This window comes from Alosa alosa, chromosome 8 (genome assembly GCF_017589495.1).
Source record: "Alosa alosa isolate M-15738 ecotype Scorff River chromosome 8, AALO_Geno_1.1, whole genome shotgun sequence".
Lineage (NCBI taxonomy): Eukaryota > Metazoa > Chordata > Actinopteri > Clupeiformes > Clupeidae > Alosa > Alosa alosa.
The window spans coordinates 17,149,504-17,174,623 of record NC_063196.1 but is presented as its reverse complement, the minus strand read 5'-3'; the positions used below and the strand labels follow the sequence as shown (position 1 = coordinate 17,174,623).

The 25,120-nt window shown below is 45.3% G+C and overlaps 1 protein-coding gene across 3 annotated transcripts in view; it reads right to left on the bottom strand.

Moving 5' to 3' along the window:
• Positions 1-25,120, bottom strand: part of msra (methionine sulfoxide reductase A) — an 87,363-nt gene that overhangs the window by 27,388 nt on the left and 34,855 nt on the right. For 2 of the 3 annotated variants that reach the window (XM_048250711.1, XM_048250712.1), the window contains exons 2-5: positions 13,016-13,084; positions 10,465-10,584; positions 2,889-2,993; positions 968-1,074 (exon numbers count right to left, since the gene is read on the bottom strand). In XM_048250711.1, the coding sequence (XP_048106668.1) occupies positions 968-1,074; positions 2,889-2,993; positions 10,465-10,584; positions 13,016-13,084 (401 nt within the window). The remainder of the gene's footprint in view (positions 1-967; positions 1,075-2,888; positions 2,994-10,464; positions 10,585-13,015; positions 13,085-25,120) is intronic. The other variant, XM_048250713.1, reaches the window with a different exon arrangement.

Here is a 25,120-nt window from a genome sequence, read left to right as displayed (position 1 = left end):
AGATGAACTCTCTGCAAACAAACACACACACGCACGCATGCACACGCACACACACATACACACACACACACAGTTGCTAGCTCCTGAATTTAAAAATTCCCATTATCTCTATGCTGCATTCTACATTTAATCTGTGTTTTGGCAACGCCAAAATGGGCTTTTGTCATACCAATAATTTTCCTTGAACTGAGAAAGAGAGAGAGAGAGACAGAGAGAGAGGGAGAGGGAGGAAGCACCCCCTCTTTTTCTCCCTCACACAGTGTGTGTGTTCTCAGGCTCTTCTTGTCCACCGTCGCACTCGTTTAAGCTCACATACATAATGCATAACACATAACACAGCTGACACACACTCACACACACACACACACACACACACCTACATGCACAAACACACACACACACATACACAGAGGCCACCACCGCACTGCTCCATACCGTGCCTACATCTCAGCTCCCCAAACTCCTGTCCTCAACACACACCGTACACATCACTCACTCAGCCATCGGCTACTCAACACACACACATACACATCACTCACTCAGCCATCGGCAACTCAACACACACACACCGTACACATCACTCACTCAGCCATCGGCTACTCAACACACACACATACACATCACTCACTCAGCCATCGGCAACTCAACACACACACACCGTACACATCACTCACTCAGCCATCGGCTACTCAACACACACACATACACATCACTCACTCAGCCATCGGCAACTCAACACACACATACACATCAGTTACTCACTTATCGGCAACTCAACACACACCGTACACATCAGTTACTCAGCCATCGGCAACTGAACACACACCGCACACATCACTCACTCATCGGCAACTCAACACACACATACACATCAGTTACTCAGCCATTGGCAACTCAACTACGTCCATAGTGTGATGTTTTTGGGGGATCATCCTTAGTGTGATGGGGGGAGGGGGGTTCTTCTTACCTTCTGGTACTGGTCTTTGGAGGCCTGGGCTTCCTGGAGCTGCTCAGGGGTGTAGGTGTAGATGGCTGAGCGGTAGGTGGTGCCCACGTCGTTACCCTGCCGCATGCCTACAAGGATAGGAGGAGTGGAGAGGAGGACATGAACAATGAACAAACTGATACGAATCTAAAAACAACATGTGACGTATCAAAACAATACATGGTCTTTTGGGCCCAAACCGTCGACTTCAAGGCAGCGATGCCTGGAAGGCACTAGGTTTAGGGTCAGGGTTAGGGTCAGGGCTAGGTTTAGGGTTCGGGCTAGGTTTAGGGTTAGGGTTAGGGTCAGGGCTAGGTTAGACAAGGCAGCGATGCCTTGAAGTCGACGGTGGGGCCCAAAACACCATCAAGCTATTAAAACAAGTATGAGCAAGTAAGAAGTGTGAAGAAGTAAATATGTAGAAAATGACAAGTCGTTTTCAGGCAACTTCAGCAGAAAGATTTGTCATTTTGTTTAGTCCATGATGTGAATGTCCCTTTTTTGAAAAAATAATAGCTGACAATCAAGAAGTTTTCTCGCAAACTCGTTCCAGTCTGGCCACAATCTTTCACCAACCGAAGATTAGAGCTCTTTCTTTTGAAGATCGGAGAGGGCATGGAGAAATGAATCCTGATTGCCCCCGATGCATAACTACCTTAAGACTAAGCGATGGTGTAATTTTCATCAAAGCGCCGTTCACCCTGATCTGGATATAGAAACTGATTTCGAGGCTTCCTCGGGCATAATTGTTTTTCCGTGGTAGTGAAAGAAGACTGAAGCCTGTCGATTCTATTTTCTCCTACCTACCCGTGCTCCGTACCACCATAATTCATGCACATAATCACGAAGGTTGACAGGTACTATAAGACATCATACCATATTATCCCTTCTAAAAACACACCCTTTCATATGTAAAATGGCTTTAACCTTGGAAAGGTGGAAGAGTGTACTAAGTGCAGCCCAAGTTGAGAGCTGCAAATTAGAAGTTGTAGTGCGAAGTCTGACTTCTTAAAATATTAAACTTGCGCGTGTGACATTAAGCATATAAAGAAAAAAGATGGGATGCTTCTGTATTATAGATGAACATTAAAACATCCAACATGGATTATCCATTATTAGCACTACACCAAAGGTCGCTTTGTGGCATGGATAAAGGGCATTCACCATGATCCCAGGGAGCATGTGCGGCATATGTTAGCATATGCGGTTGTAACGCCTTTCCTTTAAGGTCACAGAAGTGGAATGGTTTTGTCAGAGCTAGTATGTGGTCTCAATAGACTGATTAAAAGGTTGGTAATCTAACACCTCCCTTTGCAACAAGGAGTAACTGTAAATTATTTAGAATTCCAGGACGCAGTTAGCAGCTGGGTTTCCAAGGGTTACTTGTGCATGTGTCCAGCCGTCATTCTCACTCTTGGTCTGAAACTTTGGGCTTTGGTCAGCAGCTAATCAGGCTTTGGTCACATGTCGCCCATGTGAGGTTGCATTGGGGGTTGAGCTTGGGGGGAGGAGGGGGTGGGGTTGCAGTTAAAGCCTGATTATAAGCACCCGGATGGCTGTCTCTGATTGGCTCTTTAGCCGATGCTGAGCATGAAGTGGAGCTTCTGGCGGCCTAATTGCGCCACTCCAAATGGCGCTGCTCATTATTGCCCGGCCATAATCAATCGCCCTAGAGGATGGACAGAGAGAGAGAGAGAGAGAGAGAGAGAGAAAGAAAGAGACCAAGAGTGATGCAAGCCCGCAAGCTTTGTAGAGCAACACTGGGGCCACTGAACATGCGGACCAACTCTTTATGCACATGACAAGGACAATACTTTGCTTCTAGTTTTGTTTTTTGGTCTAATGTGAATAATGTATGTGTGTGTGTGTGTGTGTGTGTGTGTGTGCCTGTTGCAGTGTTAACCTTGAGTGGGGTCATGGCTTTCCCAGAAGACCTTCAGCAGATTCCCAAAAGTGATGTTCTCTGGATGGAAGACCACCCGCACCACTTCAGTATGGCCAGTTTTACCTGGGAAAGAGAAAGGAGAGAGAGAGAGACAGAGCGCGAGAGAGAGAGAGACAGAGAGAAAGAGAGAGAGAAAGACAGAGAGAGAGAGAGAGAGAGAGAGATGATGACTAAATGTTATAAGGACATAATTCAAAGAATTCTGACAGTAGGAGGCAAAGTGAGTAAGTAGGGGGAAATGAGTCTGATCCAAATGTAGAAGCTGCGGTTCAAACAGAGGTCACATGCCCGGGCTATTCAGTCAAGCGAGGGTTTCAGAGTGTGAGGTCACCACCACAACACACCCATGACCTCAGCACGCTCTGCCTCGCTAACCTCCCCACAACCCAGACACACACGTCATATGGATTGATTCACACACACACACACACACACGCACACATAAACTCATGTACACAAACTCATGCACACACACACACACACACACACACAAACTCATGCACACACACTGGAGGTGAGTGCCCAACCGCTCCAATTTCTCTCCCCGGCGCAGTCCCCCCGCCCGCCCGCCCGCCCATGTCCCGACTCCCCTCATGCCCTCTGCCCAGTCACTGGAAGTAACGTCTGTCTGCTCTCATCAGGGGAGAGGGCAGGGAGGAGGACACCACCACCACCACCACTGACCACTGCAGGGCACAGAGGCTCCAAGTGTGAGTCACTGCAGCCACATAGTCTGCAGTGGGACACAGACACAGGGGCTGATGGGAGATACACACACACCACACACATACACCTGTGCATGTGTGTGTGTGTGTGTGTGTGTGTGTGTGTGTGTGTGTGTGGTGTGTGTGTGTGTCTGGGTGTGTGTGTGTATGTGTGTGTGTGTGTGTGGTGTAAGTGTGTGGTGTGTGTGTGTGTGTGGTGTGTCTGCATGTGTGTGAGTGGAGGTTGGGGGGCAATTGCCCAGCAGAGTTGGGTAATGTGTAAAGAGCCTCTCCCAAACAGACCGTCTAAGAAAAACAACCGCTGAGGTCCGAACGCCTAAAGCCTAAAGGCTGTTTTGACTGCCTGAGCACCAATAAAGATTTGATTGCACTTCACAGCTTGTGTTTAGTCTTCATTTCCCTCCTTATTTATAACCGTAATTTGATTTTCTGGTGCCGTCTGTTGTTTGCTTGTTTGTAATTTGATTGGCTGGTGCCGTCCGTCGGTGCAGCAACAACTTCTCAACGCGAGCGACGGGAGCAACGCGACGCAACGGACCCACAATTCAGTTCGGCAACGGATGACGTCAACCCATGTAAAGTGAACGGGATGCGTCCCCAGCACTGCAACGCACGCAACTGAGTGCGGTAGCCGTAATTCACTCTGGTGTTGAATTCTCCTCAATGTGTATCCTGTATTCCCTCTTGCTATGCGATGGTCAGGCTCCTGGGGTGACCGGTAATGCTGGAGGCCAGACCGAAGAGCACCACTCCAATCAGCCTGCAACTGCGTCCAGTCCATCTGATTGGCCGGAGAATGGCGGCCATCTTTACGTTGTGTCAAGGAATATCTGAGTGTGTGTGGATGGAGACTCGTGTGTGTACGTGGAGGATGACGTGCCCGAGTGATTGAGCATGTCTGATTGTATGTGAGGGTGTGAACAAGCGATTGAGCAGGTCTGATTGAATGTGCGTGAGTGTGAATATGTGAATTCACTAACACCAATCAGTCATACTTCACACACACACACACACACACACACACAAATACACATACAACATACACACACAACATACACACACACACACACACACACACACACACGCGTACACACACAAACACACAACATAAACACACAGCGCACACACACACGCACACGCACACTCATCCTCAGTTATCAACCATAGATCTTTATACTGCTGTGATATTAAAAAAGTAATAATAACCAGCCAGTGAGGTTATTATTACACTGGTTTGTGATGACCATGCTTAATTTAAGGAAGACGGACTGTATTAAATAGCCACTCCTGAGAAGGTCAGACCTATGTAAGATGGAGATGGGGATATTCACTAGTTATCAACACCAAGGTACAAACAGACGTGCATGTTCCTCATCACTGGATACCATCCTCTCCCTTATCACTAGATACCATCCTCTCCCTCACACTGGATACCATCATCTTCCTCATCACTAGATACCATCCTCTCCCTCACACTGGATACCATCATCTTCCTCATCACTAGATACCATCCTCTCCCTCACACTGGATACCATCATCTTCCTCATCACTCGATACCATCCTCTCCCTCATCACTGGATACCATCCTCTTCCTCACACTGGATACCATCCTCTCCCTCACACTGGATACCATCCTCTTCCTCACACTGGATACCATCCTCTCCCTCACCACTCCTTCACACTGCAGCTGTCTATGCAGTCCTGATGCTATCAAGGCAGGCAGGGCACAAATATAATATTGTTATCCATCATCAAACGGGAAGTTCTCTCTTTATCCCAAATGACCTTTACAACCTCTTCCTCTTTTCATCTCTCCCTCACTCTTAGCCTCTTGATAATGCCCATGCAATCTATCTTACCACCCCTCCGACCCCTCCATCTCTCTCTCTCTCTATGTTTCTCAGGCTCTTTGTATCTCTTTCACTTACCCTCTCTTTCTATATCTGTATTTTTCTCACTCTTTTAAAGCTCTCCATCCTTCTTTTCCTCCGTCTCTCTCTCGTTCTCTCTCTCTGAAGGGCATCTGAACCGAGGCGTCGCTCGTCCACTCCTCCCCCACAGAACAAGCTCACAGGGGGGCAGGGAGTGGATGGGGGATGGCTGTGTTGGCAGCCTTGGATTCAATGGTGTGTGTGTGTGTGTGTGTGTGTGTGTGTGTGTGTATCATACTGTTTTGGCAATGGCCTCAGTTGTGCGTCTGTGTGTGTGTGTGTGTGTGTGTGTGTGTGTGTGTGTGAGAGAGTGTGTGTATTTAATTGGCTTTTTTTTGGCAGCCATGAACTCAGTGCAGTGTGTGTGTGAGTGTTTATGTGTGTGTGTGGATGCGTGCATACATGGCACATGACGGATGTGTGAGCTTGTGTTTGGGGTGTATGTGAGTTGTGTAGGATGTGTGTGTGTGTGTGTGTGTGTGTTATTCATCTAAGTAGCTTTCTTTTAGCACCCATGGACTCAGTGACACCTCGCCCTCCATTTTCAAGCGGCTTCTCCTCCTCTCCTCTCCTCTTCTCTTCTCCCCTCATGTCCTCTTATCACTTCTCCTCCTCCTCCTCTCCTCTCCTCTCCTTTCTTCTCCACACCTTCAGTGTGTGCTGCACGTCTGATATTCTAAAGCCCCATGTGGAGGCGGTGGGCTGTGCGAGGCGCCATGGAAACAGGCTTGAACCCGCTGAACCTAAAGCATGTCCTCGGCGGGTTCCAGCTGTGATGTGTTTTTATTCTTGAGAAATAACGTGGGCTCTCATATTGTGTCTTCATCTGTCTCTGAGGTTTTATTTGGCTAGGGTTTTTTTTTCATTTTAGTTGGCTGTTGGTGTTGCTGTCTAAGGGAGCTTTCAACGGCATAAAATCATATCATCTCTGAATCGGATAATTGTATAAAATGCTGCCTTCTAAGATGTGGTTTTGAAGGCAGCATACAAGAATTCTCTACTTGCTTCAAAGCCCACAGTTGTATTTCAATTATGGAGCAAGCCGTTGGTATCTTGGCAAGAGTGTTCTACTTTACTACTTTGGTATGCCGTCCAAAAACGCAGTATGTACCTTGGTGTCTGCAAAGGTAACTGATTAATTAGTTTGAAGGTAGAAATATTCTCTGTAGCAAAAGCAGGCAGGTGTTCCATTTCAGACAGAGCCTCTATCGTTCTGTCATGTTTTTTCCAGTACTTCAATATTTTGTGAGCAAAATACTCTTTTAACATATCTTGAATGAATCAATGAATATCATATGCATGCATTCATTTCAAAACTATACAGTGGGGTGTTAATAAAAAACAAACAAAAACAAAAAAACAGGGTAGAAACAGAAGCCCAACTGTTAAACAGAAGCCCGACGCAGTTAATCAGCAACTCCTGCAGCTGGACAAGTTCAGGTCTGCTGTGAGTGCATTTCAGCACCGGAGGAGTGGACAGCTCCTGACTGCATAGCATAGCAGCAGGCCCTCTGTGTGTGCCCTGCTGCTGCTCATCCTACAGAGCGAGAGCAAGAGAGCGTGAGCGAGTGAGAGTGAGAGTGAGAGTGAGCGTGAGCGTGAGAGAGAGTGAGAGTGAGCGTGAGAGAGTGAGAGTGAGAGTGAGCGAGAGTGAGAGAGTGAGAGTGAGCGTGAGCGAGTGAGCGTGAGCGTGAGAGAGTGAGAGAGTGAGAGTGAGAGGCAGGCAGAGCTTCTGGTGCTGAAAGGGCCAGTGGCGCCCAGCCTGCAGGCTACGACCTGACTGCTGCACCGCCTCTAGATGTAGCACTGCAGAGGAGAGAGAGCAGCACCATGGGCTGGGCTGTGTGTGTGTGTGTGTGTGTGTGTGTGTGTGTGTGTGTGTGTGTGTGTGTGTGTGTGTGTGTGTGTGTGTGTGTGTGTGTGTGCATATGTCTGTGTGAGAATTGTGCTTATAGCATTGTTTCTGCAATATATGTGTGTGTGTGTGTGTGTGTGTGTGTGTGTGTGTGTGTGTGTGTGTGTGTGTGTGTGCGTGTGCATGTGCATGTGTGAGTATTATGCTTGTAGCATTGTCTCTTCTACATGTGTGTGTTTGTGTGTGAGTCGGTTTGCATTTGTTTCTGCATGTGTATTTGTATGTGTGTGCTTATTATGCATCTGCATCTCTCTCTCTCTCTCTCTGTCTGTGTGTGTGTGCGCTTCTGCGTGAGTGTGTGTGTGAGTTGGTTTGCATTTGTGTGTGGCTTCTGCATGTGTATTTGTATGTGTGTGCTTTGTATGCATCTGCACCTCTCTCTCTCTCTTTCTGTCTCTCTGTCTGTCTGTGTGTGTGTGTGTGTGTGTGTGTGTGTGTGTGTGTGTGTGTGTGTGTGAGTCGGTTTGCGTTTGTGTGTGTGGTTTCTGCATGTGTATTTTTATGTGTGTGTTTTGCATGCATCTTCATCTCTCTCTCTCTCTCTCTCTCTCTGTGTGTGTGTGGGTGTGTGTGTGTGTGTGTGTGTGTAGACGCAGGAGCCTGCACTAATGCTAGCGCTAACTCTAAATGGAGCACACACACATCCGTGTCAGGCGAGGGGGAGGATGATGTGGGTGAGAGGGGAGGGAGGGATTCATCAGACAAATATCCCCTGATGAGAAATCACTGGGTGCCTCTGAAATGGACTCACCTCCAGAACAAAAGGAAATCTACCCAGATCAAAGATGGGGCCTGTCATGCTCCTCAGAGCAACGTGAAAGTGCTAATGTGCAACAAAAAACCTCTGTGAGAGAAACAGAGGGAGACAGAGGGGGAGAGAGAGGGAGAGAGAGAGAGGGAGGGAGAGATGGTGGAGGGGAAGAGAGAGCGAGAGAGAGAGAGCGAGAGAGAGAGAGAGAGAGAGAGAAAGAGACCAAGAAATGACGAACAAGCAGCAGAAACAAGATGTAAGGGGTAAAGACAGAGTGATATAATGAGAGAGAGAATAAGGAAGTGAGGGGGAGAGAGAGAGGAAGAACAAAGCTGTTTTTCTCATTGTGGTTTAGTTTGGAAGATTCTGAGGGCTTACCCATCCGCAGCCCAACAGGGGGCCTTGGGTTCAAACTCTGTCAAATTCAGAGTTAAATGCACATGCAGAAAAAAAACAATCTAACATACATTCCAATTTTCCTCTTAACCCTGCCTCCAATCCCTGCCACACACACACACACACACACACACACACACACACACATACACGCACACACACACTAATATTAACAACTGCATGACTGAAGGCATTATTCAGTAATATCCTAAAGCTTAAATCCCTCAGAATAACATCATTAAAGCGGGTGTGGCTCTGCACAGCTGGCACTGCCATTGTGTTTCAGAGCACTGCATGATAAAAACTAAAACTAAGACTATTCTTCTGACTCAATTAGGGTTGGCACACTCACACACCCACATACACACAGAAACACACACACATAGACACAACCACACACGCAAATTTAAACTGCTTTTATTTTGCACATATTTTAGACACAAATTACTTGCTCGACACAAAACAGGGAAGTATTGACACCAGAAACCGAAAGTACACCTTCAATCCACTTTCCTGTCAGTGTTCACTGTGATGATTTAATGCAACACATTCGATTGGACTGGTGATTGATAGCTACATATAACATAGTATCATACTTATTGGACTTATTTGCTGACTGGTATTTAGCACACATTTAAAGTATATTGCTGATGTGTGTAATTAGAATATGACACATCATTTTACCCTTAATACGTGGCTTGTTTAACATCCTTACGCACACAGTCGGGTCCGACTCGGGTCATTTCCTGATCTCAACCCATCTCTCTTCCGCTTACTTCCTGTCAATCTCTCACTATCCTGTCACAATAAAGGCAAAAAAGCCCCTCAAAAATATACATATATATCAAGCTATATTGAGTAAATCTCTGAAAGCTATACTGCCTGGCACGGTCCCAGCACAGGACCTGCTGAATCTTTTAATCTCGCCCGCCTGTCGGAGAGCTCATGTCCGGTAGCATCTTATTTTGGTCAACAGCACTGTGTATTGATTGATGTGTCCTCATTGTATAAGGTCAATAGTATGATAAATATTAACAGCATATTACTATAGACAAGAGAGTTTATCGCCGATGGCGATGTGATGCAGAAGCACGATGTTCAACACTACGGTTTGATTGGAGTCGGAGGGCATTCCTGCCGATGTCTTAATGCCAGTTCTACATCGCAGGAATAATCAAAAACTGCATCATTTATGAGGCAGCCTGGCAGGTGCTGTTTACACACAAATAAGACACAATAAACAGAAATGGGAGAGGAGGAGAGGAGAGGAGAGTGGAGGAAGAGAGAGAAGAGGAGAGGAGAGGGGAAGAGAGGAGAGTGGAGGAGAGGAGAGCAGAGCAGAGAAGAGGAGAGGAGGAGAGGGGAAAGTAGAGAAGGGGAGAGGAGGGAAGCGACAGAACAAAGACAAAGCTTTGGGGAAGAGTGGGGGAGAGAAAAGGAGGGATGTTTTTGGAGGTGAGTGGGGATGGGGATGGAGTGGGGATGGAGTGGGGATGGAGTGGGGATGAGGATGGAGTGGGGGTGGGGATGGAGTGGGGATGAGGATGGAGTGGGGATGAGGATGGAGTGGGGGGGTGAGGATGGAGTGGGGATGAGGATGGAGTGGGGGTGGGGATGGAGTGGGGGTGGGGATGGAGTGGATGGAGTGGGGGTGGGGATGGAGTGGGGGTGAGGATGGAGTGGGGGTGGGGATGGAGTGGATGGAGTGGGGGTGGGGATGGAGTGGGGGTGAGGATGGAGTGGGGATGAGGATGGAGTGGGGGTGGGGATGGAGTGGGGGTGGGGGTTGCCAGGGGGAGTGCGGCGTGTTTGTTACCTGTGCAGACGTCATGGTAGGTGGCGTTGGCGGTGTAGCCACCTGAGTAGCCCACCTGGGTAGAGTACACGCCCTTCTGCCGCCAGAACCTCCTCTCCGCCCCCCAGAAACAGCCCATGCCTACAGACACACACACACACACACACACACACACACACGCAACCACACCCATGCGCACACACACACACACACATTCACATGCACAACCACACCCACCCACCCACACACGCACACACACACACAGAGCAGTTATGGTACATGAGCAATGCACACATACTGTACACTCAGCAGATAGAGTGATACATACACTTGGGTCACACATACTGCATACCCACACAAGCACACAAGAGCAAAGACAGTGGCCATGGCCTGCTGCTGAACACAGGCAAATATTTTCACTGAAAAAGTGCACACGATTCATATCAACCGCCTGAGCTGAGTGAATGGAAAATTCTAATGGAGCAAGGCTATGGGACAGAGTTGTTAGCGTAAACGGAACAAGCAGATGTACGCTTACAACTAAATCCATGGTCTTGGTAGTGGTGCTGGTGATGAGTGTGTGTATGTGTGTGTGTGTGTGTGTGTGTGTGTGTGTGTGTGTGTGTGTGTGTGTGTGTGTGTGACCAAGGGCAAAACATTGTATTTGTGTGTGTTGAGTTGTAAGTACAGGCTTGCTAAGAAAAACAATATGTGTGTGTGTGTGGGTGGTGTCTGAATAATGATGTCTGGGTGGTATTTATAGAAAACTGCTGGTCTATAAGATTGAGTTTGTTTGGGCTGCTCCTTGCTCTCATTAAAACCATCTTTAGGCCACTGTTTGTGTGTGTGTGTGTGTGTGTGTGTGTGTGTGTGTGTGTGTGTGTGTGGCGTGTCTGTTTGAATGTGTGTGTGTGCGCGCACTGTGTCTGACTCAGTGTGTGTGTGGGCGTATGTGCGTCTGTCTGTGCCTAAAAAGAAGTAAAAGTGTGCATGACTGTGTTATTGTACGACTAATTTGTGTTAGTATGTGACAAATTTGTTTATTTGTGCTTGTGTGTGTGTTCTTGTGTTCTTGTGTGTGTGTGTGTGTGTGTGTGTGTGTGTGTGTGTGTGTGTGTGTGTGTGTGTGTGTGTGTGTCCATGTGTCCATCTTCCTAAAATGTCAGAGCGGAATGCAGGCCAGCCCACATTCACTGACTCATAAACTCACAGAGCACAGTCACCCATCATATGTACTTTTGACCAATAAAACCGGACCATCTCCCAGTGAAGGCAACACCCACAGTAAACGTTTATCACCAAATAACACTTTCCCCACTATAACAGTAAAGATTATATTGCATGGCAAACAAGGTGTTGTGATCTATCTTTGCTCCGAGCTGGACAGACAGATTTACTGTCAGCCGAATTGTCCTTTTGCTTCCCTTCCGAAAAACAACGTACCATTCAGTCTGGGTAAAAAATTCAAGTCACCTTTCTTGATATTTACATTTTTTGCTGATATTTGACATTTTGTTTTGCTTGATAATGACTAGAGAAACACATCATATTTTTACACTTGAAGTCGATGCCATCATGACGGACTGTGGTAGTTAAGGCCAGTGTTTTGACAACGTCTGAGCCACAGAGATTCCCATTGTTAGCATTCTTAGCACCTTGGTCTATCTGCTGTGCTGCTGAGGCTAACAACATCCAATTAAGGCCGGAGGGCTGCTGAATAGAGGCAATCAAAACATGTCGAGTTAAAGAATTCAGGATGTGTCCAGGATACCCCCACACACACACACACACATACACACACACACACACACACACACATTCACATTACACATACACACTAACACACGTACCGTACACACACACACACCAACATACAACTACACACACACACACACACACACACACACACACTTTTACACTCCTCAGAGGCAGGTTGATGGGGGGCTTTATGAAGGGAGATGCGCAGCAGGCTATTAGACAGTGGAAGCCTTTTGGGAGCTGTGTTTTTTTATTAGTACTATTTGTACACTAGGAGCTCGCCATTTAAAAATGGCCATTTAATTCCGCCATGTCCGCTGTGATGAATTACACAGTTTGAGTTTCCAGAATAAAGAAAACAGTGGCCAAACTAATGCATTCTATTAAACAGATCCAAATCGGCATCTGCAATTAATCTCTACCACACTCACACACACACACACACACACACACACACACACACCCTTTCTTTCTTTGTCTTTGCCGTAGTTTTGCTTCTTCCTTCTTGAACCTTTTTTTTTAAAAAACACATCAGGGGGGGAAACTAATTACACTGCTCTGCCCATCACCGACCCCCCACCACAAAAAAGGCACACAAACACACACACACACGCACACACACACACAGCACACACATAGCACACACACAGCACACACACACACACACACACACACAGCACACTCAAATGAGCAATCACCCCCACATACAGACACATATAAAACACCATGCATGCACAGACATCCCCCACCCCAAACACACACACACACACACACACACACACACACGGCTCGTGCCTCCATACGGATCACTTACCAAACATGACCATCTGCATTCCCTCAGGAAATGGCGGAACTGTCCTGTTGCCGTTGACATCGTGCTTGGCTGTGGAGACACACAATACACAACCATGAAGGAGGATTGCTCTTTTATTTACATACACGCATAAAGCGACACACACAAACAAATGGACACACACACACACACACACACACACACACACAAACATCATTGCCTCTCTCTCTCACTCCCTCTGTCTGGCCAACCATCCTTTCAGTCTAAGCAGGAAATAAACAAAAGAGTTGCATGTAAACCTATTAGGGATGCACAATACACACTAGTGCCTCCTCTTAATGACCTATTAACCAGGGCCCTCTGCACAGGGGCCGTGTGACAGAGTGTCCTTTGCGCTGCACTCCCCAAACCCAGAGCTGTATATTAGTCAAAGCACCACGAGGGACACAAACAAACACGGGGGGGGGGGGGTAAATACAAGGACAGCCAGATGACCCACTTAAACATATACACACACACACACACACACACACACACACACACACACACACACACAACAACACACACACACATGCACGGTCTATTCTGTGCCGCATGCTTCCCAATAATTGCAATCAGTCCAAATCAGTGCACTGGTTGTGTGTGTGTGTGTGTGTCTGTGTGTCTGTGTGTGTGTGTGCATACAGAATGTGTGTGTATGCTTGTCAGCATAACTTAACTGTTGCCTGGTAATTTACATATGATGTTACTGTGCATTTGTGTTTCTGTGTGCACATTTGTTCATTCACGCTTTTGAGCCAAAATGTTAATGCAATGATGAGTGTATGTGTGTGTGTGTGTGTGTGTGTGTTTGTGTGTGTTCCAGAGAAAGCATGTTTAAGGGAGAAAGTGGGCGCATGTTCAATCATGTTTGTGTGAGTGCACACGTGGATGTGCAAATGTGTGTGTGTGTGTGTGTGTGTGTGTGTGTGTGTGTGTGTGTGTGTGCATATGGGGGAGGGGGTAGCACAGATGCAGATGGCACAGGGGCTGGCACAGCGGCCATTGAGCCAACGGGGCTAAATGAGGGCCAGCGAGTTCAACATCTGGGCTCAGTGGAGCCTATAGTCCACACACACACACACACACACTTAGATAAATTAGTTTCTCACACATACATTTGAACAGACACACACAAGCAAAATCATAAAAAAGCGTGTGCATGCATGCACACACACACACACACACACACTCATCATCTCTCTAAACCTAAATCATCTACTCCTCCCCTGCCCCCCCTCCCCAACCTAACACACACACACACACACACACCGCACACACATGGACACACTGCACATCGCCATGGCACTCGAGCACGCCAATACAGCCAGCTGGCCAGCACAGGGCAGCAATCTGCCTTTCAATCCTGCAGGAAGGAGCAAAGATGAGGAGAGAGGAGAGACCAGATGAGGAGAGGAGAAATGGGAGGATAGAGGAGAGACAGAAGAGAGGAATAGAGGACAGAAGATTTAGTAATGAATGCATAGAGACCCCTCACATGAGCATCTTTTAAAAAGTGCTAGCAGAGCAGGGGCGTCCCTCTCTATCTTCAACAAACTCTTGAAGACCCAACTCTTCCGAGGATACCTCCTCTCCTAACAACCTGATACACCTACAACACCTATACATACACCTATATACCTATAACATGCACCATGCACTCCTTCCCTTCTCTAAATCCTTTGTCTTCTACCACGTTCTCCTTCGACTACACTTTGAAAAGTAGCCACTATATATGGCCTACTTCTGGCAACTCTCGCACTGAGCAAGGAAGAAGCCCACACTGGCACAAACTACCACACTGCTACCAAAGGTCTCCTCTGCATTGTAGTTTGAATGTTATTCATCATCTTTGCTTTGGATGAAAGCCTCTGCCAAATTAATAAATTGTAAAAGTAAAATCATAGTCTTCTCCAAGGATACCATCATCCTCAGCTTAGCAGCTATATACTATGTCTAAGTGCGCACAAAGAGTCTCAATGCTAACTAATCGCAGCAGCTCTGTTTGACGGCAGACAACCACTGAGTTTTGAATGGAATGGAACTCAGACAGCTTTTCAGACCGCTAATTGCTATTCAGCTTCGGAGACAGCTCAGACTGTTGAGTCTGGGTGCCGGGCTGGGCTGCCCTCGATGTCTGGTCTGGGGCCAGTGTGTGACCTTCGTGTCCTGCTCAAGGGCACTTCTGACCTGAGTGATGAGAGGCAGAGGGTGTATCTGTGATGACTGATTGTCCACTCTGTCACCTGAGCATCAGATGCCGTTAACACTGGTCAAGGTCTGATGGGACAAGCAGGAACGAGCAGATAGCTTCAACATCTCATTGTGCAGGTCAATGGTCCAGTGGTCTCAAGTGGATGATGGTACATCTAGAGTAGTGGACAGTGGACAATCTCTGGAGGTGCTACCGCTACTCATGAGGCCTATTGCTAGTTGTGAATCCTCCTCAGAACAGAAAAGGATCCTCTTCCTCTTCTAATTCCATTTCTATTCAGTTAACTACAGGATGGAGTTCATGTGCTTGCACACGTGTGTGTGTGTGTGTGTGTGTGTGTGTGTGTGTGTGTGTGTGTGTGTGTGTGTGTGTGTGTACACCCGTGTGTGTGCACCAATGTGTGTGTGTGTGTGTGTGTGAGTGTGTGTGTTTCAGATGGAGTGCTGCATGTCCAGGGTTTAAAAGCTGATTGAACCTGGACTTCCACCAATGAGAACAGGGCCGACTGGGTCTTCAGAGGAAGCTGAAGGACAAAAGAGATCAACGCGTCTCCTTCGTACTGTCCTTCACTCAACCTCCCTCCGTGCTGCACTAATGAAATGAAGGTGATCAGAAAAGTACCGGCTGCCAGCGTCCTTCTGGCGAGGCCAGAGATGAATTGATGCAATTTTAGTGTGTGTGTGTGTGTGTGTGTGTGTGTGTGTGTGTGTGGCTAAGTGTGTGTGAGAGAAAAGGAATTTGAATCATTATTGTTTATATAATTTTTACACTCAGACAGACTGATGTGTGACACACACACACACACAGACATGTGAGGGGGATATACACACTAAATCTGAAAATGGTTCTCTGAGCAAAAATGTCATTATATTTTATGCTTTTCCATTTTGGGCATAATATTCTATTTGTATGTGTATATGACAAAATCTTCATCCATTTTGGTCAAGTTCGCCTAAACAATTGCTTTTAGAAGTGCCATTTGAGACCACGTTTCATTGTCATGTCCTGCTGCTGTTAGACATCATGCCAGAAGTCATCTAAGGTCTGGATCTTTTAAAGATCAAAGCGCAGCATGGAGCGCGAAATATACCACATTTAAAAGGACCAAAATCAATTTAAATTTATGAATTCCCTCCACTGTACTAACATTTTTAATATGAGGCCCAATCACTGCACACAGAGAGGGCATTCTCTCTCTCTCTCTCTCTCTCTCTCTCTCTCTCTCTCTCTCTCTCTACTGCACTGTGAGTCTGTTGGGGGTGTGGATATAGTGTGTGTGTGTGTTTGTGTGTTTGTGTGCGTGTGTGTGTGTGTGTGTGTGTGTAGAGGAGAGGAGGGTGGAGAGAAGGATGAAGAGGAGAGGAGCAGAGAGGAGAGGAGAGGAGAGAAGGATGGAGAGGAGAGGGGAGGAGAGGAGAGGAAAGAAGGATGGAGAAGAGAGGAGAGGAGAGGAGAGGAGAGAGGAGAGTAGAGAAGGATGGAGAGTAGAGGAGCAGAGAGGAGGAGAGGAGAGAAGGATGAAGAAGACAGGAGAGGAGAGAAGGGTGAAGAAGAGGAGAGAGAGGAGAGGAGAGGAGAGGAGAAGAGAGGAGAGGAGAGGAGAGAAGGATGGAGGGGAGAGGGTGATTGTGCTTTGGTCTTCTGGTGCTGTGTGTCTAATTAAAAACACACACACACACACACACACACACACACACACAGACGTACGTACACAAGTGTCTTTCAATAACTTTCTCGCCACACTTCACGTTTCTCATGGCCCCTCTGCTTCAGCAAAGCCAAATGAGTCCATCTAGCAGTGTAGCTCACAACAAACACATTCTCACACACTCAACACACAGACACTCTATCTGTTCAGTGTGTGTGTGTGTGTGTGTGTGTGTGTGTGTGTGTGTGTGTGTGTGTGTGTTCATATGCACACATACACTAATGGGAGCCTCACATCTCTTAGGAAGGCAGAGAAAGAGCCAACCAAAATACAATACACACACACACACTGCCATCATCTAAAGTAGGCCCTGTGGCCAGCACCTCCACAAGACAGCTGAGTAACTAGTAGAGGAGAGCAGAGTACATTGACATCGGCTGACATCGGCTGAAGTGACCATGTGTGAACCTAAGAAGATGGAGGACCAAGATGAATCATAATGCCACAACAGTGTCAAGGGTCTCAAGTAAACAAAAAAAACAATAAAGGCTAAAGGCTCATGCCTGGGCTCAGTAACAGGAAGCACTAAGAAATGCAAAGCTCTAGTTCTAAGCAAAGCCGTCAAAGGTTGTAGAAGTCACAGCAAACAATACATTTTCCAATACCATAGCACACAATATGCACTATGTTACACTTGGCATTGTCATTCTAAGCTGCTATTTGAACCAATTGAATGTTCTGCAAGTGTGTTAGCATACATCTCTCTCTCTCTCTCTCTCTCTCTCTCTTTCTAAAAAAACACACAACCACATGCTTTCATCATGACGACATGGTAAGATGGAAAAAGACAAATACCAACACAAGCCATGGCCAATGTCCTTTTGGCCTCTCTCCTCTCTCTCTCTCTCTCTCTCTCCTCTCTCTCCTTGTCTCCAGCGTAAAATGCCTTCTTCACTTCCATTATCTTAGTGGCAACCCGGTAATTGCCGGCTTTTGAGGAACAACAGAAGCAGATTCATCAGTGGCTGGCTGCCCCCCCGTCGTCAGATAAACAATCTAAATGTAAATGTCAGCAGCCAAAGACAATGAGTCCAGACAGAATATTAATGAGACAAATCACAGAGGTGTGGAGTCGCTCGCCATGCACGTCTGTGTGTGTGTGTGTGTGTGTGTGTGTGGGGGGGGGGTCCCTCACTGTGTCTTTCCCTACCTCCCTGAGAGACGTGTGGTTCCCATTAGTGTATGTGTGCATTCACATATATGCATATGAACAGATTCACACGCACACAAACACACACACAAATATATACTCTCACACACAGATGCGCAGTGCACATCAAATCACATGCCAAAAAGCACAAGCTTTCATTCACATGAGCAAAGACACGCAAAGACACACACACACACACACACACACACACACACACACACACACACACATCACATGGTGAATACGCTCATTACACAGACATATGCACCATTAACATGCATACTGAATACATAAGAAAAGCTACGCATCATGCATAGACGGTCACTCACTCTCAATCACATGCATAGATAGACTCTCTCTCACACACATCACATGGTGAATACGCTCATTACACAGACATATGCACCATTAACATGCATACTGAATACATAAGAAAAGCTACGCATCATGCATAGACGGTCACTCACTCTCAATCACATGCATAGATAGACTCTCTCTCACACACACACACACACACACACACACACACACACACAACCTCTGAGAACTATATAGTGAATTAAGAAAGCAATATAATATTCTTCTTTTCCAGTCATTGGAGGGTATTAAGAGTCCTCACAGTCAGTTGCAAAATTCCTTTAAAAAATAACCCTGAAATCAAATTGACAACAGCCAGTATCCTTTCTGTAATATGGTACACATTTGTGTCTTTTCTCTTGTTGATATGGTTACATTGCTTGAGTAACAGGAAATCATTCTCAACACAATCCTCACTGGTAAAAACATTTTAGTGTTGACATTTAGTGTTGACAAGGCTATGGTTCTGGTCTTCTGCTAAATAAAATCCCTTGGCCTATGTTTCTTCAATGGCTTCAAAAGTCTCAATGTCTCAGACATGACCAACAGCAGGTTTTTAGAAAATCTCACTCAATCTGTGATAACCAAAACAAAACACTTTACTTACAAATCTTAACATTAAGATCTTGAAATCCATCACTCTCCCTTTAAGAGAGATTTGCATAGCTCCCCATTCAAATGTGGGTTAAAATTGAGAGGGGTAAAGTGAACATTTTCAGGATGTGGGCTTGTCTTGGGAAAAAAAAAAAACATTTGTGCTCTTGAGTTCTAATTAAATGGATTACACGCACGTATGATAACTGTGGTGTTTTTTTTGCTCCACTTCATAATTTGTCTCAGTCTGTCAGTAAAATTCCTAGTGATTTGCTTCTTCAGTGTGCCAGAATGCATTTTACTTTTAAAAACGAGTCTTCACTAAACCGTTTTAATCTCTCGGCATGTCTCCCTGTTTGTTTTGGAGAAATAGCATTTTAACATCCTTTCGATGGCATCAAGTGTGCCTGGGCAATTATCTTGCCGCCCAATGGGATTTCTCCCTGTCAGTCACGTGTGTGTCGCATCGAAATCAGTTCACTGTTACCGTGTCCACCGAGGATTTAAGTGACTGAGCAAATAAACCACTTACATTTCAGAAGTCACTTTTATTACAAGTGGCGTGTAGCACAGTGAAAAAAGAAGGGGGGGGGGGGGGACATATTTGGGTACGTACACTCTTGAGTGGGGAAATATAAATAATTTAAAAATGATCTCACAGCGTTACATACCTGATACCTAATTGCTAAATCCCACTGGAGACTGTCCCTAGCACATTCCACATTATAGACCCTTTCAACAATAAAAACGAAAACAATGCTTGAACGTTCTATTTGGTTCCCAACTACTTCCTGTGCATTAAGATAACATACTGTATGGAATGTTAAAACGGAAGCTTTGTGGGGCCAACTATGATGCTGATAATGGAACTCTCTTGAAAGGGTCTATTAAGGTTTTGCACCTACGTCATAATGTCATGTGACCGTTTGTTTACAACTAGAGTGGTAGGCAAGAATGGTAGGCAAGGCACTGCAGAGAGTGGTAGGCAAGCCTACAACAGTCGGGTTGCATAGGCTACACATAGTTACAAATAGCTTCAAAATTGAAATTTTAATATCAAATATAGACCGGGATGCCGACCACTTGTGTAGGCCCCTAACAGTTGGTTTTACAATAAGAAGCAAAAGGCGACGAACGACCGTTTAGCCTACCTATCCCTGTGGTTGTGGAGGATGATCATTAGCAGCTGTGAAGTCTTTAATTCTCAAGATAGCCTAATGGTGTAGCCTACTGTCTACGGAAGGCGTAGGCTAAAATACTACTATCTACAGTCATCCAAAAATGAATTGCCAGAGATAGGCTATGAAGGGAAAAGTGCAGCATTTTAAACATGGCAAGATTATTTTTACCGAACAGTTTGTTCTAATTTGTCTCGTGAAATTCGTGCTTGTGGACATAAATCACTGTCCCTTCTATTTCAAGTTATCATGAGTGTCATTTGATTATATAATCACAACAAATGCTAATAAATGAAAACAGAATAGGCTTATGTGCTATAGGCTAACGTTACAGGTCAGGCTAACTCCCGTATGTCAAAATAAACTGATTTGATCCTAATTGTTTAGCGATCACACACAACAACTTAACACAGCAACCTCAAACACCACTGTTGAACCTAGGCTACTGCTTCAGTCATGTAAGAAATAAGCAGTTTATGAATTATCTTTATTCGCTTTTAATCAAGTCCACATGACCAAAATAACAACATATTTAAAGGCTGAGCTAGCATAACAGCCTAATATAGGCGATGCTGCAATGGATAACTAATAAAAAGTTTCATACAATTAATGAACTTTATCACTCACATTCTGTTTTTCTGGGTGGTTATATATCCATGCGGATCGTCTTCGAATAAGCCATCGCTGTTATATGATATAATATGTTACAGGATTCATGACTAACGCCATTAATGTTACATGATGCTGACTGACTCTGGCTATAACAGTAGGCTACCGCTTTTAACGCCTGCTGAGTCTACTGCCTACCAAGACCTGTCGCTGTTCAGTTGAAGTTAAATGATCAAATATTGTTTGATTTTGTGTCAGCTTTCAGAAGGAAGACATGTTCCTTTCTGGTCAAATTTCACAGCTTCTAAGAAAGGCTATTGTCTTCGTAAACCGAAGTTTTGAACAGAGAAAAAGTTAGGCTACCATTAGGCTACATGCAGGTTCTCCCATAACGTTATCGATACAGATCAATGCACCAAATCAGGGCTGATTTTAGCTAAACAACGTTCCTGTGACAGGCTATCAAATATTGAACAATGGGATAACGTTTCATCATCACCTTTATTGATGCCTGAAATGTTGACATTGCTGAAATACAGAGATGTAGCCTACTGAGAGGCAGCTGCAGACAACGATGTTCAATGGGTTCAACTTGTCCCTTGCCTACCAGCTGGATGTAAACAAAGCTATAGAACCTAGAATACGTCACATGAAAAACGTTAATACACTTAGATAATGAGGGTGTGCAGGATTGGTTGGGAAAGTGTGTCCATAGGGTTTGTGTGTGTGTGTGTGTGGGGGGACTACAGGCCTTCAAGTTCCGAACAGGCCTTAGACAGCAACGTTTACTCGGTTTAATTAAAAGAAAATCTGCATTTGCAGTTATGTTTAACACTGCAAATGCATACACAGTTATGTTTAACACTGCAAAACACAATTATGTTTAACACTGCAAATGCATACACAGTTATGTTTCACACTGCAAATGCATACACAGTTATGTTTAACACAATATCTGGGCACATACAGTGTAGCCAGTAGGCTTCAATTAGTCAAGTAAAATAGTTTCAGCTTTCCTGTTTGCACAGTAGCTAACCCTCATGCTGAAGAACACTGGACAGAGACAAGCCCAGTGGACACTGAGTGAACTACCCTCTGGAGTGAAGACAGGGGGCTCGATGATGGACAAGGCCGTGTGCTCAATTATCAGATATGGTTAGTCTCAAAAATGCTTCATGCAATCTTTCAACACTGAACACACACTCACACAGAAACAGATGAAGAGAGAAACAATTTCAATAATTAAACAAAAAATAAGACATGCTGAAAAATTGGCAAATCAAAGTATTAATGAGGAGATATGTAAGATTGACGAGCCAAGGTTTTCTCTCTCTCTCTCTCCCTCTCTACAAGCTAAAAGGATTTGGGCAAGACTCATTGAGATGCATGTGTGGTCTAATGTATAATTCACAATAGCGTGGAAACAAAGGCAAATGGGAAGCAGGGGAGAAAAAAACAGCATTAAGGAGGAAAGAAATTTCTTCATTAATATTCCATATTTATCTCTGTCTTCACACACATGGGAGGGAGGGATGGGGGTAGTTACATGCTGTAATTACTCCATGTGAAGCTTTCTGATGCAAAAAATTATCCTCCACTGTACTGTCATACTCCTATTCCACTGCGAGATACAATGCCATTTGTTTGTTGATTAATTGAATCTGTGCATATTTCAGTTCCTCTCTCAGGCAGACTTTGGATTACTGTTTTGCGTTCTCCCTCTAAGACATCCTTCAACCTCTAAGTGTTATCTCCACAATAGCCAGACAAAGGATGAAGGGTATAAGAAGGAAACAGAGAGAGAGAGAGAGAGAGAGGGTCAGTATAAAGTATGTAGTGTAAGAGTGCCTTTATGGATCCCAGGTGCGACCTGCGGCAGGTTTGCCACTTCGGCCAGTCATTTGTGTATTGTTGTCATAGAACACATCCTGTTGTGTAATTCTAGATATAGGCTTGGCTGTTGTTTGGCATCTGTGGCAGTGCACGTTGTACTGTGAAAGAGTGACTTTACATATCCCGGATACAACACGCAGCGCATTTGTGGCTACAGCAAGCTAGGTGTGTGCATTGTTGTTAAAACACACATCATGCTGTGTAATATGAAATAGGTCTGGTTATTGATCGCCCACTGGGGTAAACCCCACACCTATAGCACCAGGAATTGAATACCTTGTATATGTGTGAAATGTACAGTAGCCTATATGTGGCGAAAAGTTTATAATGATTCTTGCACTGCTGATCTGGGAGCAGTGAGGGCAGGCCCTCTGGATAACACTTGGACCAGAGAGTCCGCTGTGAGAGAGAACTGGAATCAGTAGGGAGAGGGATGAAATACTTTGGTGTGTATAAACATCAAGCAGTTGTTTGCTGGCAGAGTCACTGCTGCTGTACTGAGGCTGCACCCAACTGAGGAAGACCATGTTTCTCTCTTCCTCACACACACATATATATACACAGTTAAGAAAAAAATTATTCATACCCCTGGCAAATATTGATTTAATGTTGATTTTCTCTTGACCAATATGTTTGTTCTGACTGAAAATGACACTTCCCTAAAGGTTGTGAGACGTGGTAGAAACATGGAATCAAAAAAGAAGCGTTTTCATCTTTTTATTTTAAATTTTTATGAAAAATGGCATGTCGAAAATGATTCATACCCTTTTTAAAGAATCAGTGTAAACATTTGGATTTGCATTCATAGTTCTCAAAGTGGTTCTTATAATACCTACCAAGCCTCTCCATGTCTCCATAATGATTCTAGACTGCACCTTTTTAGCAGCAATCTGGGTTTTGAGGCAGGTACAATTCTTTGCCATCACTCTGGCCTTGTGCTCACTTTTTTGATTTTTTTAAAGATGAATAATTTTGTCCTTGAAGAATGCTATTAAAAACTATCTCCTTAATTCCAAATGGAGACACCGAGTTGACACAAAAATAGCTAGAGTAGGTAAAACTTGAGGCTGGCTTGCAAAAGAATACATAGTTCTTTATTCTGGATGTTAGAACAGAGTTCTGGTAGCTCTGTTCCACCCACAGCATGGCACAATGTTGCAAAGTGAAGCCAAGACAATGCACTCAGATCTAGAACACTCATATAGTGACAGAATATACATTCTCTCAGGAAAGCAGAGAAAGAAGCAACCAAGACATGCACTTAAAATACACACTACACAGTATGTGCACACATACACACATGTACACACACACACACACATTCTCTCTCACTCACAAACAGTGGCTGCCTTGTGTGCAAATGGAGGGGACGAAGTAACACTAGAAATGGTAAGGTCAGCATAACACAATTCTCTACATTCGCTTTCTGATCTCACAATCTCTCTATGTCATCTGCACATCCTTAATTCTCTCTCCCTCAGGCCTTCTCTGTCAATATCTCTTTCTCCCCCTCCTTTTTTTGACATTTGCTCTTTCCCTCTCTCCACCCTTCACTCTGTTGCCAAGTCTCTTTTTCTCCCCTCTCTCTCTCTCTCTCTCTCTCTCTCTCTCTTTCTCTCTCTCTCTCTCTCTCTGCTGTAGGATGGAGGGATGTGTGGTGAGTAGGCCTGCCTGCTAGCGGTGAAGAGGAGCTGTCTGAATAATGAGCTGGATCATGGCTGTGGCCTCATCCGCATTGGCATGTGCACTCACTCTCTCTCTCTCCTTCTCTCTCTCTCTCTCTCTCTCTCTCTCTCTATCTCTCTCTCCTTCTCTCTCTCTCTCTCTCTCCTTCTCTCTCTCTCTCTCTCTCTCTCTCCATCCCTCTCTCCCTCCCTCCTCCGTACTGTCACCACAGAGCCAGCGTACGCACAGCGCCAGTTAGTGCTGCTCTATTTCCGCTCACACACACACACACTTACACACTTACACACACACACACACACCCACCCACATACAGCACACACACACATCCCTACACATACACACACACACACACACATCCCCACATACAGCACACACACACACACACACAAACACACCGTAGCATGTGCACACAAAGACATATGTGTCATAGATACACACACACAAACACAAGAACACATATATGTCTCACACAAACACTTGTGTTTTACACACACACACACACACACACACACACACACACACACACACACACACACACACACACACACACACACACACACACACATAACCGTTCACACCATGGCCAACTAAGCATTGCTGATTTAAATATGCATTGGCTACCATACAGCAGAGACATGCACACAAACCGAACAGTGTGACTTGAGAGGAGATGCTGTATCGGCTACAGCACAGCCCA